We start from the raw sequence: 15247 nt of genomic DNA on the forward strand, positions 1-15247 counted from the left end.
GCAAGAGGCAATAGTTCTACAAAAGATGTTCAAAAACTGTTTACAGTCTGTAGTCTTAATATGTAAATATTTTCCTTGTATCCTCTTGCTTCTTATTACAATTAAGTCTATTACATGTATATGACCAAATGTTTTTATAAACATGTTTGCACCTTTGTATTAGGGGTTTGTGCATCTGTATACTTATTTTGGTCTTTGTTCATTCTCTGGAAATATATATGCTCTTATTAATCTTAACATTATATGATTATGTGATTAACAAACATAACAATACACAATCAAAATCCTTGTTATATTATAAATAACAAGGCAATATGATGTCCTATGAAAGATGTTTTTATTTGATAATATTGTGTAAAAATAACAATGTACAAAAAAAAATAACCACTTACAAAAATTCTACACAAAATCTTGTGAAGAATTCACTATGGGACAAAGCACATAAATCATATATTTCTCTTCTGTATTTTACATTATGAAAAGATGAATGAAACTATAAAAATGTATGACAAAATAAAATTCCTCATAGTATGAAGTACAGTCCTTGTTAACACAAGCATGAGAGAATGAAACTGGGGTCATATTAAAACACATGCATGCTCTTATTCATATTCTAATCACTTAATATTAAACTCCCATTCTATTAATCTATCTCTGATATGTCAGTTTGATCATTTGACAATTCATTTACTTTTCCAAACCATCATGGTATATTAACATGTTGGATGTGTAGAAATAATTGAATTTATTAGGCACTTTCCATGACTAGGGTACAAAACAGGCCCAGAAACTAAACAAAATAATTTGTTACATTTTTTTTTGAGGGGAAATGTTTTCTTTCACTAAAGGCTTATGGATTTGATTTCCAGGGAACACATACATCTAAAAACCCAGTGTTGGGCCAAAAAGAGACCAACCCAGAAGTTGGTTTAAATTAACCCAGAAATATTTGATATTTGTTTATATTTGACCCAGCAATTTATAACCCACCAGCTGGGTTTGTTAAAAAGAACCCAGCATACTGACAAAATGTACATCTTCATGCACTGTAAACCATTTTAGGTTCTGATGTGTACATAAACTGAGGTTCAAATTTAAAATGTGCAGTTAAAGGGATTTAAAGGCATATAAAGCAACTAATGGGACACAAAATGCACCGTATTCATGGAAAAATAAAAATAAAGGTGCTACTACACAATGTAATAGAAGAACCATTTTTGGCAGTATACAGAACCTTTAACATTCTGGTGCAAAAAAGGTTCTTTATGACGACGTAAGAAAAAGTTAAGAAATTATTTCTTTAAGAACCTATACATTTTTTGTTTAATATTTTATTTCGTGTTTTATTGCCTATACATAGCTAAGTAGGCAGGAGAATGGGCATGGGATCAGGGCATAATCCGGGTCCTCGTAAGACATCAGCTCATATCTGGAGCATTGTACACAAACGGAACTGTGACTGAATATTTTTAAGCAGCCAAAAAGGATTTTTCTATGCAATAACTGTAAAAAAAAACCTTTGTATCACCTTTATTTTTAAGAGTAAATGTGATCCCATTTTCAACAAAGCTTCTCCTGTTAAGATCTATAGTGCTGTACAGTTCTCTTCCTCATGAATGTGGAGTTTATAATCATTTTGTTTTTATTTTATTTTGTACCAAGGCTTAAGTCTTCAGTTCAGGCTAAATGAAATCCAGCCAGATTTAATCTCAACAGCAGCGAAAGATGTTCTGCACAAACGTTGAGTGACTGCAGAGGACAAAAGTCTGTTAAGAGTCAAACAGTGCAAATCAATTTGCATATAAATTTGATCATGTTACACTGGTGTCTCAGAAACTTAAGGGTCAAATGTCACTGCTTATTTTTTTACCTTAATGATCAATTCTGCTCAATTTCTCTTTACAGAATGCAGACAAATGTACAAATCATAAATGTTAAAAATGTTTTTAAAAACACTTTTCTCCTTTACACTGCTTACCAAAAACCATTCAATCTTTTATCGTTTTTTCACCACCTTAGAAAAATACTATAAAAGCGCTTTCAAATGCAATTCGGTTTAGATACAAATATGGAAAAGCACACTACTCTACTTTGAAAGTGACGGACGAATACGTGGACACTTTTGAAAAAAGAAACTGAACAAATGAAGATTGCACATTCAAAATCATCCTGCACATTACATGAGCAAAAACACTCACACGCACGTACATATATATATATATATAAACACTTAAAGTGTCAAATACTTGTGAGGTTTTCTTGGAAGGAGGCAGAGCTTGTGTTCACGAGAGAGTCTGGTGAATAGCGTCTATTTAAAAAAACATCCTACATGTTACAAACTCCAGCTTTCAGAGTTAAAAGCACTGGTGGTATTTATCCAGATACTCAGATCTCCATCCCGGTCAGAAGAGTCCAAACTGGCAGCAGAAAGCTAATCCTTGGGCAGTGCAGGCATTACGCTTTAGAAACCGTGTGTTGGGTGGCCCATCTGCACAGAGTTGCTTGTTGTGAGGTCACCGTACGGTACAGTAAATTATTTCACAAACGATTGTCAACTGTTGCCGTATCCTTCAACTGATTTTCTGCAGTGTTCATTGCTTATGTTGTACGTTTGCAGTAAATAATACAATCATCGTGAGCCTGCCCCAAATTCACACAATGTTAAAACGCGTCGTATTTATTAAGTTGTGTGGTGGCACAAGTTGCATACTCCTATCCTGTGCATAACAATCCGGCTTTCACTGGGCTTTCACTTCCAATAGTTGATGGCTTCTGATGCCCTCCAGCCTTTCTTATTGGTCATTCCTAATGACGGTCACACCTTACACAGTCAAAACCGTCCAATGGTTGGTTTGCAAGAGTTTATTATGGTGTGGAGGGTCAGACATGAAGATAAAGAGAGAACAGAATTTCTGAGAATTGGATTTGTCACTTCTACCTCACATTTGGTTGTAAGGTAGACGAAGCTCTCTGTTATGGTGCATGCCCTCTCGCTGTAACCTCTTATGAGTTTTCTTTTTCTGATTGGCTCATTTTTTTAATCAACCGTAATTTGGCACTTTTTCTTTTTTTGTAAAGTCGGCATCTATCGCAATATTGATGTAAAGGTAGAAAAGAGACTTTTGTGTGCACAAATGTGCCAGCGTGTGTGTTTGTCTCACACATGAGTCTGCATTCTTTGCGTGTGTCTCTGCGAGTACTCCGTAGGAGGGGTCGAATATGGAAATTGGGCGGAGCTGGTGTATTTTCCCACACTGGTTTCTTGCCCCGCCCCTTGACTTGTCCCTGCCCCTTGACTTGTCCCTGCCCCTTGACTTGTCCCTGCCCCTTGTCCCGTAGGTCCCGTAGGATACATTTCATAAGCCGGTCCTCCTTCCAAAGGTGGGGCGAACCCTAATCTGTACTGAGGTGTTGTTGAATAAGCATAGCTGTCAAAAGCTAGCGGATTGGTTGATTCCAGCAGCCCGCGATCTCCCGGATAGTCTGTGGTCTTGGAGATGGGGTTGGCCGGCGCTTGACTTTGTGACACCCTGGCGATGGTGTTAAAATATGTGTTGTGAGCCATTCGGGAACCCGGCCGTGGTTCGTAACGGGCCATGGGCGCAGGGTGAATGTTGGGCACCGGGCCGCCGGCTGTTGCTGATACCGACGCTGGATTCAGAGGACGGAATTCTTGGTAGAGCAAGGAGCGGGAAGAAGCTCGGACGTCCTCGTGCGTCGTAGCTCGAACATTGTAGTAGCCATTAGTGGGATCCTGGAATTGCAAACATATACTATTATTGTGCAAAATATCTGAAAGTTAGATTAAGTTCATTAGCCTGTAGATTGTTTCTTACCTTAGGCTCGTAGTCATCCACCTTGGTCTCCATAGTGTCGTTGTGAAGGTCTTGCTTCAGGTCCATGTCGTCTTTGAAAGGCTGTGTGGAGGGAGAGAGGGAGACAGAGGGAAGAAACTAAACCATCAAACGACAAAACACACACAGGGAGAGAGGGAGGAAAAGAAACAGGGAGGGGGGAGGAAAACAGGATATCAGCTTTATCAGAACTGGAGAAGAATAGATGTTTGTGGACATGAAAGTGTCCATGATTGATCACTTTTTATTCACTACTATTAAGAGGTCTTTTCATGCTGTTTGAGCTCTCACAACTTCAAATTGTTTAAAAGTTGAGAATGAACTGGGCTTTTAAAGGGGCATCAGGGTTCCTGTGTCCTAACTGCTGAAGCATGGCGCTAGCAATGTCAAAGTCATGGGTTTGATTAGCATATTGCACTAGATATCTATCATTAATACGGCTTCATTTCCATGAGTTGGGGTGGATTGCTTTCATGCTACCCAGTTCACTGTTTTCCAGACCACCTTTTTTTAGCAGTCTCATGAGCAGAAATTGTGCTTGGGTTTGCACCATAATGCACTTAATGTATTCTTTTTTTATAAACCTAGCAGTGAATTTCAAATCGGGCTACACTGTAATTTCTGATTTATCTACTGATACTCACAGAATACATTGCCTTTACCATTCGCGTTGCAGTGGATGCGCTGGCGGTCTCTTCCTCAAGACTGTGGCTCTCCTTGTTGACCGTTTCCACCTTAATGTCCGGTTTCAGCGTGACTCCACGACGACCTGGAAGAGTTACAGATGAATGACACAAAGCCTCATAACATTGTATTACAAAATATGATTTCATGCTTTGACAGCCAGTGTTGGGTGTAACTAGTTACTAAGTAATTAGTTACTGTAATTTAATTACTTTTCCTTTGAAAAAGTAAAGTAACGGAGTACTCTAATTTTTTCTGTAATTTAATTACAGTTACTTCTGATGTAATTGAACTAAATACTGTGTAATATATTCAATAGTGGAAATGACTTTAAAATGATTAGTCTAGCTTTAAAATGAATGCTTTAATGTATCCTTCTTACATTTGTATACTTTGGTCAGTTAATAAGAATAATGTATGTAGTTATTTATTATTCATTAGAATTAATTACATAAGCCGTTTCATGTCTATCCTTGAATCATTTCTAATCAAGGTTGATGCAGGATATAGAAAGTAATTAGTAATAAGTAACTAAATACTTTTTGGAGAGAGTCATTTGTACAGTAATCTAATTACACCATTGAATATGTAATTAGTAACTAGTAATTAATTACTTTTTCAGAGTAACTTGCCCAACACTGAGGTTATGCTATTTTGAATGTCAATATTCAATATGAATCAGTTTAAAGGGTCACATATGGCCCTCTGTGAACAAACCCAACACTGTTGACAGCAATACACTAACTCTGCGTATGGTTAATGGTGCTCTTCGGCAAACCCTAGCCTCAAAGTAACTATACAGTAAATTTATATAAAGTATGTATAGATAGCACCTGAGAAACCCTAAATAACGTTTACTGGATTGGATTGAACAGCAGGCTAGCTCTAACAAGTTAAAACTAATGTTATATTTAATATTGGCTGAAGAAAGCTGTTTTCAGAATATATATATTCTTTGAAAATAAATAAAAAATAATAATCCTATAAAACATTTGAAAAGTTATAGTAGAAACACAATGTACTTACTCCCTTTGCGTTGTCGATAGAGATAGAATATAAGAGAAAACAGGAGAAGCAGCAGCAGAATGGAAGATCCAACGGATCCACCTGCTATCACTCCTACAGGCACTATATCTAAAAAAAGAAAGACATAATAGAGATGTTGTATTTGAGACATAACATAGATGGGGTGATTTCCCGGACAGGGATTAGTTTAAATCAGGACTATAGGCCTTGGTTAAATTAGGACATTTAAGTCGTTTTTAAAATCATACTTTACAAAAAAATCATCACTGGTGGCCATCTTGAGACGAAACAATCACACTGATATATTTTAAGATGTGTCAGTGCAAGCTGTTGTCGATTAAGACACCTCTAACATTTAAATTAGTCTGGGACTAGGTTTAAGCCCTGTCCGGGAAATCGCCCCTATATGCTATAAGATACAAAAAAACGTTTTTATCTACATTTAGCATTAGCATTATTGAGCAGCATGTAAACATTTGTGACCCTGTGATTATTTGATAACAAGCATCAAAGATTCATTTCAAGCATTAATTTCACTAAGATATTGGTATTATTCAGTCAATATTGAAGATAGTGTTATATTTTCACAGAATATTCTATAGGATGATTTTATGAAGGACTTTTGCTGGGTTTTCACAAGCAGGGTCACATTTTGTAATGAACAATGTTTTAATTGGGAAATGATTTAAAGATAGAAGTAGTTCTGGTATGAAAGTGAAAAAGTGAAAATGGCATGGAAAGTCCAATTTAGTAAGTAACTTTGTTTTCTGTTTATGATGAGCATTTTAATTGTTACATTACATCTGCTGTTTGCATGTTGTCAGTAGTTTTTATTTACAAACATTAATTATCAGGCTTCTATTAAGAGGGCATTCCCCTAAAGCCACAGAGCCTACTATACATACATACTGTGGATATCAAAATAGAATCTTTTATACAGTATATCCAACTGGGCTAAATTGATTAAATATTTATTTATTTTCAAAAAACATATTGTCCGGACCTCCGTTTGGAAGACAATATAAAGACTGGACCTCTTGGAACTTGAATTGAATACCCCTGCTTTAAGGGTACCACCACAGCGACAGAAAACCTTATATAAACCTTTTTTCTGACAGTGTACATATACTATATCTGACAGTTAAAATACCTATAAATGTTATGAGATTTCTAACATTTGTGGATAATATTTGTAGAGGCACCTTATTGTGAATGTGTACCTTGTTCAGCTATATTAATATCCTTTCCCAATTACAACCCACTTGTGAGGACATTTTACTGGTCCTAAATAAAAAGGCTCATGAATCTTTTTTTTAGATTTAATGTTAATTGTTTAATGTTTTGTGTTATGGTTAGGTTTAGAGGTAGGGGATAGAATATATCATCAGCCTAATATAAAATCGTTGAAAGTCTATGTAATGTCCCGACCAGTATAGTAAAACAAACATTGTGTGTTCTGACCTGTCTCCTCTAGAGTTATGATCATGGTTCCCGGCCCGAAAGCGTTCCATGCAGTGCAGTTATAAGTGGTCTGAAAGTCAGATTCCATCACATTGTTGATGGTGAGAGTTGAGAGAACAGCGCCTCCTTGTGACACAGGTCTGCTCTGCTCCACTGTATATCTCTCTAACAGCGTCCCTCTCTCTTTCTCCCACACATTCTCCTTCCACGCCCATACCTGTAGCACAAACATTCACATAAACACATGAATAATTATATGAGAAAGTCATACATTCAAATGTAAGAAAATACAGAAATGATTCACAACACAAATTCTCGGTCTTGATGTGTTCAGTAGTTTTTACATTTTAATGTGCTATGTCACGTCAAATATAATACAACATAAATAAAAAAACTAAAAACCGCGTAACTGACAAAGAAAAATAAAAGCAACACCAAAAACCACAAGGAAAAAAAGAGTAACCACTCTCTCAGGAGTTCGCAGACACTAAAACACTTTAAGGATTTTGTTCTGAACTCTGGGAGAGTGGATAGTTCATACAAAATGAACAAAGCTCTATCAAATATTTACAGTGCTAATACAGTGCGAACAACAGAAAGACCGAGAGCGAGGGGCGAAACAGGAAGGCCGAGAGCATGATGAACACAAGCATATGGGCCACTCTCACTCTCCTTTTTTATCTGTCCTCATTCATTATTTCATAAGCACTGTCTTCACATAAAGGCCAGCGCTGTTGTGCCATGTCTCATTATCCAGAGAGCAATCAGAGAGCGAGAGAGAGGGGGGGGGTAGCGTATAGGATTTTTTAATAAATAAATTTGAATTAAACTGCACATCTTTGTACATATGTATAGACATCTAATGCACACAAAATCAATTCAAACTAAAACCGAGACAGCAAAAAAATAGATATTTGAAGGACTGATGAAGGAGAAAGTTAAAGAGGAGGAGGGTGACAAAAGGACAGAAAGGGAGAGAGAGAGGATGAGGGTTAAGTAAAGTGCTGAGATTGTTAAAAGCTCATTCACTCATCTGTCATGTACTGTCGTCCGCTGGTCATAATCATAACCGAAAGGTACAGGACATTAACCCCCTACCCCCTCCCTTCATCGCTCATTTGATATCGTCTTGACCTCTATTTTTCACAAGTTCTTGGCACAGCGCTCTTTCTCTCTCTCTCTCTCTCTCTCTCTCACACAGTGTTCAGTATAGTGTAAAGGTGATAAGGAAAGGACAAATAAAAAGGAAAGTCAGAGGCAACAATTCGGCACAAATATGTTTTGGGGGGGAATCAACCAACTATTAACAGTATTATATGATATAATCTCAGCAAAGGGATAGAAGAAATGAAAAAACAACAGCGTCAAGACAGACACTGTATTACAAGTGTACTGACTATATCACTGTGACGAGGGAGGCGTGACGAGAGCCTTGGGAGGAGGAAGCGAGGGCGTCACACCGGCCTCGCATCTCTCACGGAGGAGATCGGAAGCATAAAAGGACGAGCGACAGGAGGATACGGCGAGAGAGGACCGGGCCCGGACATGTTAAGTTTTGTTTATGTTTGTGTGGCCTTTTTACTTCCGGATTATTGTTTGTTTATTTTTGATTAAAGTTTATTGTGATTGTTCGCCGGTTCCCGCCTCCTTCCTTCCCTTTTATTGAGCTTATTACTATCACAAACATAGATTTCAACTCACGATTTTGTCCGGCGGAGGGGTGCTGGCAATGTAGCACTTGATTTCTCCCTTCTCTCCTCTCACGGCATACTGGATTGGCTCGTTTGAGATGATCGGAGGACCTGGAGAACCATTTGAAACATATGGGCACTTCGAGATCACCATCAGTACATTTGCAAAGTCCATGAGTTACTGACCATTGACAGTGAGCGTGACCTCGGTCTCACCAACGCCGATTCTGGGAACAATGGCTTTACACACATACTGCCCAGCATCCACCTGACTCACAGACTTCAGGAATAACTGATTATTATTACTGAGGACCTAAACAAAGCGAGAAAAACAGTTATTGCAAATGTTTTGCTCAAATATTTGCAGTCTGGCTCCATCTTGTGGCAAATAATCCAGAGATCTTTAAAGGGATACTTCAGCCAAGAAACAAAATTTCCCCATGTTTTACACACCCTCAAGGCATCCTAACTGAATATGACTTTCTTCTTGAAGAATAATGCAATAAAACAACGGGAAATGTTGTTTCTTGGCTGAAGTATCACTTTAAGACATTAAATGATTATATAAGAGATGTGTACAGTACTACTGGGGTCGGGGTACAGCTAGTGTGCACTCACCATACTGGAGCCCTTCTTGGTCCATGTGAGGGTGAGTGGAGGATTTCCTGACCACTTACAATTGAGTGTGACATCAGAGTCAACATCTACTGTTACAGGCCTCGGTTCCACCACCAGAATTGGACCAACTACGAGAAAAAGAGTAAGAAATGGAAAAAAACATGATACAGATCCACTAAATATCAAAACCCTAAAGGGCAAGAACTAACAGTGACTAGAACTAAAACACCTGCAAACTATCACTTTTGCTACAATCAGGGTTCCCACTCGAAGTCAAATGTCAAATTCCCTAACTTTTCCCTGACTTTCACTGACTAAAAAGTTGAATTTCCATGACCTATAATGAATGAAACCCAGTCTTCGAAGTGGTCGTTTTTTAGCCAATGCTCTTGAAATGTACATTTTTCCTGACATTTTGCCTTAGTTAAGAGCTACAGGTGACTGCATTTGACTAAAGTGATTGCCAGGTGACAAGCGGGAAGGGATTAAAATGGCACTGAAGATAACCATAACAATACGCAAAAATGTGTAAAAAAAACCTTGATAAAAATACAGTATAGAAAAATTACATTTTGATAAATGGAAACTAAAATTTAATGTGACAAATAAAAATCCCTGATATTCCATGACTTTCAATGTCTGTAATAGACCTTTTAAAATTCCATGATATTCCAGAAATTCCATGACCCGTGGGAACCCTTTACAATGCACATGCATTTTAACAGCAAATGTTTCTCTTCAGGTTTCCACATCCAGCAAGTCTTGCCAGATATTTAACTTTGGAAACAACATTGGCTTTATAATATCGCACTTACTATGTACTGTATCTAAGAACGTTACAATGTTTCTTTATACATAAAAATATAGAGATATGTATCCTGGCTGACAGAAGCAATGTCATCCCCTTCCTGCTATTACAAAAGAAATACATGTAGGCCTATCCATGATGAGAAACACTGAAGCAAAAATCAAAGACGGTGACACCCATCACATGTGTAAGTTTTATCAAATTTTTTTAAAGCTATTTCAAAAAACAATGCTCACTCGGGCCTTCGCATGAAAGTGCACATACAGAACTGCATGTATGCGTAGCCTATTTCGCTCGTGCTGTTGCGGTGTTTCCACGTACAGTATATGACTTCAGTAACTAACAAAGATAGAGAGACGTTGTGTTTTTTTGCACTCGAGTTTTATAAAACAGTTTGTGGTCTAGAGTCTAGTAGACCAGTGGTTCTCAAACTGGGGGCCGTGGCCCCCCTGGGGGGCCCGAAGATGGATCCAGGGGGCCACAGATTTTGTGGCATTTTATGAAATATAGAAATTTATCATAGATTTTATGCAATCAAACATAAAAAATAAGACCACCAACCAAAGGAATTGATGTTCCAGCATTGTATAACTGAATATGTTTTTGGTTTAATTAAAATTCTAAGTTTAAGATTATAAGTCTTTATTTGGGGGACCGCAAAGCAATGCATTCTACACAAAGGGGGCCTTACAACAAAAAGGTTTGAGAACCACTGTAGTAGACATATGCTGCGCTCAGCTCAACCCTCGAATTTAAATAAAAATAAATGAACTCGCGCTGTCCTAGTCAATATCTGCCTAGTTTCATCCACATGACAGTGTTTCACAAACTTCTTTTCCAATGGCGTACCCCAACAATTAACCATTACATATTAAATGGGTTATCTCATAAATCATAGCATTTGAATAAAATCCTCACTTATTAATAAGGATGTGCGTATAGCGACTTATATAACTTTTGGGGTTTGAGCAGAGAAACGTTCATAAAGGTGATTGCGAGAATTCACGTTTTTCAAAGAGCCGCTTGTGGAAAGCTCACTCCAAGACTATTTGGAGTCAGGAATTGTAAATGTATTGTAGAAGAACGCTTAGCAAATTCAGTTGTTTGTAAATCCCGAAACTATGGAGCAGACACTCAAACCTGACAGCAAAATGATGGGCTATTTTGATTGGACCATTTATTTTACAAAGACATTGTGCTGTTTGTACACTAGAGGGCACACATTTTAATGATTTGCTTGTGAGACATGCTTGAACTCAGTTTAGTCTTAAAAAAATATTGCACACCCTTGCATACAGTATAGACGTACTTTCATCTGTTATGAATGGGACGATTCAAAAGTCACACCTGTAATGTGTTATCACAGACTGTGTTAAATTATGCGCATTGGCAGCGGAACAAATACATTTTCTAGTGTGTATATGGTGTTTTGCAGAAAATACTCACAGTGGACGTCCACCAATATACTGACGTTAGTGCTGCCCACTGCGTTAAACACCATACAGGACACAGGCTCGGTGAAGAACGAGTGATCTGCTGTGGTCTCAAACACACTTTCTCTCGCTCCGTCTAAAATCACACCACCCTTAGCCCACCTTCAACGCACACAAATGCATATTGAACACATAATTGAGATCACATCATTGAGAACAGCATATAAACCCACATTAGACATACTGACCTGTAACCCATAATGGGAGGGTTGGCCGTGGCCTGGCACGTAAACTTAACCCTCTCTCCTTCTAAAACAGAGCGAGGCTCTATGGACAGAATCACTGTGGGAGGATCTTGAAAGCGAGAGAGAGAATAATTGTCAGGGTACTTTGCATGGATGAACGGCATAAGGAAGATGTACAGTATAAACACGAACACTTACGGTGGATGTTGAGAGTCACGGTGGTCTTCTTCCCCAGAGGGGTGGCCAGGTTTGAGGCCACACAGGTGAAATTTCGTCCCGTGTCTGTATCCACTGGATGGATCTCCAGAAAACTCCGTGTGGTCACTCTCTTTCTGTCTGGTAACACCTCCTGGAAAAAAAAGACAGACATAAAGATAGGATGCTTTTGTATTCATGTGTTACACATGATTGTGATTATTAATGTGTATTCACTCACAGTGCTAGTATGTGCTCCCTCCACTATAATCCCGTCTTTGAACCATTCTATTGTCGACATTGGCTTTGCTCCTCGAGACACACAGGTGAGGTTATATGTGGATCCAGCGGTTAACAGGATCTCTGGAGAGCCCTCAATACCAGGACCTTCAGGTGGGACTATTACACAAACACACAGGCAGATGGACACACATTACTTGCACACTGCACATAGATAAGATACTTGTTTTATGAAATAGATACTTACATGCTGATGCATTTGATATTCAAAATACTTGACATTTTTACATGTAGTAAGGTGTTTCCAGTGTACTCAGATTGCAGTATTGTAGTATTTGTAGCACTTATGCGTTTCTCATGTATACAGAAACTTTACAGATTGCACATACTTTTACAAACATATAAATAAATATATATAATATAAAAAGCAATAATAATAAAGTATACTTTAAGTTTATTAAGTATATACTTATATATTATACCTTGTATATACTTTGTACTTAAATTCAAGTTTAAGTAGGCCTATATTTGAAGGTATTATTTTTATATTATTTATGTACTGTAGTAAGTATACAAATATTAAAGTACTAGTAGTATACTTGTAAGTGTACTATTTATATAATACTCGGGACTACTTGGGTTTTTGTTTGTACTGCAACTATACTATACTGATAGTTTACTAGTTCAATGCTTGTAGCACATTTTTAGTTTATGAAAGTACACTTATACTAATATACTATATACTCCTAGTAAACTATTACATTAGTAGTGCGAAAAAAACTAAACAATATTCAAAAGTATACGTGGAACACTTAAGAATAATTGAGTACTTAAAATAATTAAGTAGAGGGAAATATACTTGGATTTTCTGTCAGTATAGGTATACTTGTGTGTGATTGAAGTATACTGAAGTATATTTCTGAAAAGCTCAAAATTCTAGAACGAAAGTATTGTTCCTTTTAGCTGAAAAGAAGTATACTAACAAATTTGAATAAACTTTTTTTGTAAGGACTGTGTTTGGTAGCACATTACAATACTTTTATATAGTAGTACATAGTCACTTACTAAGAACAGTAAGTTTGGCTCTTCTGGATCTCAAAGCGGCTTCAGTGGCTTGACACTCGTACAGCGAATCATCCGACAGGTCTGCTGACGTAATTTCCAGATTAAACTGCCCAACGTCCATTATACGCAAAACACGATACCGCGGCCATGCTGAAACGCACACACGCCAATGTCACATAAGACTAATTTCATATCTTGAAAATGTTCAGCATAAATTGCATATACAGTATATAGTTCAATTTTATTTTTATTTCAAAGCATTAACGTCTCTCTTTTGAGGATTTCAGCCCACAAGTAATTTCCACCATAAATGCATGTAAATATTCTTTGCAAATTTATTGAAAACTCTCATGTCTCATTCACATTACAACATATTTTGATGAGCTATTATTTGATTTACTGGCAAACACACTATTCATGTATTTAGCTTGTAGGACATCTGCTGTTCACCAGAGGGCAGCACTTCAACCCATTGGCATTCAGACTGCGCGCTCTCTCTCACACACACATTATGACATCATCGATCTGGATACCAGGAGGACAAAAGTATTGGCAACGATTACATCATCCTTTAGCTCAACCAATCAGCGAGCAGACGTTTAACCTGTGCGTGTGTTTGCACATCTATATGTGTATGTGTCTGTGATTAGAGTGCGGACAAAAGATCAGCGTGTCTAAAAAAAGAGAAGAAGACCGGGACAGAGGACAAAGGAAGAACATACTGTTTGAACAAAGAAAAGAAAAATCTTAAATCATTTTTAAAGGACGGGGATAGAGAGAGAAAGCCTATATGTTGGATATGTGTTGCACATGTGTTGCATGTACATAGGTTTGTGTGTGCACAGGTTTGGCTATGAACTTATGTGAGGCACATTTAGAGACAAAAATGAAAAATGTTCTCACAAATATTGTCAAGTGTGTCAAAAATTTTTCACTTCAATTCTGATAATGACCACAGGTTTGTGTGCCGGTTATGTTTGCAATTTGGTATGAAGGTAAATGTTTACGATTTTTTCATTAATACGGTGTAACAAACCAGATCTTGGGTGTGTTCTCACCTCTCAGATCCTCTCCGATGCCAAGAGCAAGTCCATCTTTGGTCCACTGTACAATGCCGGTATAGTTAAACACCACACAGGACAGAACCACCCTCTCGCCGACCACCACTGACTGATCTGCCGGCTCCTGAGAGAACCGCGGACCACCGAACACTGAGAGACAAAGACAAAGAGACAACTTTGGAGGTGAGATTTTCAAAGAACTGCATATACATTGTGTTAATGATGTCTTCCGGTACTAAGAGGACATTAAAGGTTGTTCTTTATGTATACACACAGACTCTTGTGGCCACATTCTAGATATTTCCAGCATTACGTCATCGAGCAAGAGATATTTCTGCAAAATTCTGTCACTCTCTCGTCCTTTCTCTCCTCCTCGGGCGCATTCCACTCCTCCAGGATTATATAGCTAACAGACCAATTAGCTAATTAAGGCAAAACTCGTTAATAAAAGGAGGAAAAAAGAAAGGGTGCGCCTCAGGAGGATTACATTTACAGCTGTTAAACAAAACTCTCTCTCTCATACTTAAAGGGACAGTTCTCCCAAAATCCTGTCATTCTTTACTCGATACAGTCCTTTGCCACACTTTATTTCTTTTGTGGAAATACAAAGTGAGAGAACGACTCTGTTGAGCTAAAATCTGTTGTCTTTTCAAAAGTTCTCATGTAAGGTTTTTGGCTTTTTATTCATGTTAGCCTTAAAGGGACAGTTCACACAAAAATGAAAACTCTGTCTTCATTTACTCGCCCTCAGGCTGTTCCAAATCTGTACTGTACACATTTCTTTGTTCTGATGAACACATATAAAGATGTTTGGAATAATGCTTGGAACCAAGCAGTTCTTGGCCACCATTGACTACCGTGTCATA

At 37.7% G+C, this 15247-nt stretch overlaps 1 protein-coding gene across 4 annotated transcripts in view; it reads right to left on the minus strand.

Annotated features, from left to right (window-relative positions):
- Positions 1-331: 331 nt before the first annotated feature.
- Positions 332-15247, minus strand: part of kirrel1b (kirre like nephrin family adhesion molecule 1b) — a 30678-nt gene continuing 15762 nt past the window's right edge. Inside the window, exons 2-15 of one of the 4 annotated variants that reach the window (XM_057335040.1) lie at positions 14379-14531; positions 13321-13470; positions 12257-12414; positions 12019-12169; positions 11824-11929; positions 11589-11737; positions 9335-9462; positions 8903-9029; positions 8727-8827; positions 7026-7242; positions 5565-5672; positions 4517-4623; positions 3837-3917; positions 332-3754 (exon numbers count right to left, since the gene is read on the minus strand). In XM_057335040.1, coding sequence (XP_057191023.1) covers positions 3158-3754; positions 3837-3917; positions 4517-4623; positions 5565-5672; positions 7026-7242; positions 8727-8827; positions 8903-9029; positions 9335-9462; positions 11589-11737; positions 11824-11929; positions 12019-12169; positions 12257-12414; positions 13321-13470; positions 14379-14531 — 2333 coding nt within the window. In that variant the 3' untranslated portion in view covers positions 332-3157. Of the gene's footprint in view, positions 3755-3836; positions 3954-4498; positions 4624-5564; positions 5673-7025; positions 7243-8726; positions 8828-8902; positions 9030-9334; positions 9463-11588; positions 11738-11823; positions 11930-12018; positions 12170-12256; positions 12415-13320; positions 13471-14378; positions 14532-15247 lie in introns of all 4 variants that reach the window. The other 3 variants (XM_057335038.1, XM_057335039.1, XM_057335037.1) reach the window with 3 other exon arrangements.

The sequence above is a fragment of the Triplophysa rosa genome, linkage group LG5, assembly GCF_024868665.1.
Source record: "Triplophysa rosa linkage group LG5, Trosa_1v2, whole genome shotgun sequence".
Taxonomy (NCBI): domain Eukaryota; kingdom Metazoa; phylum Chordata; class Actinopteri; order Cypriniformes; family Nemacheilidae; genus Triplophysa; species Triplophysa rosa.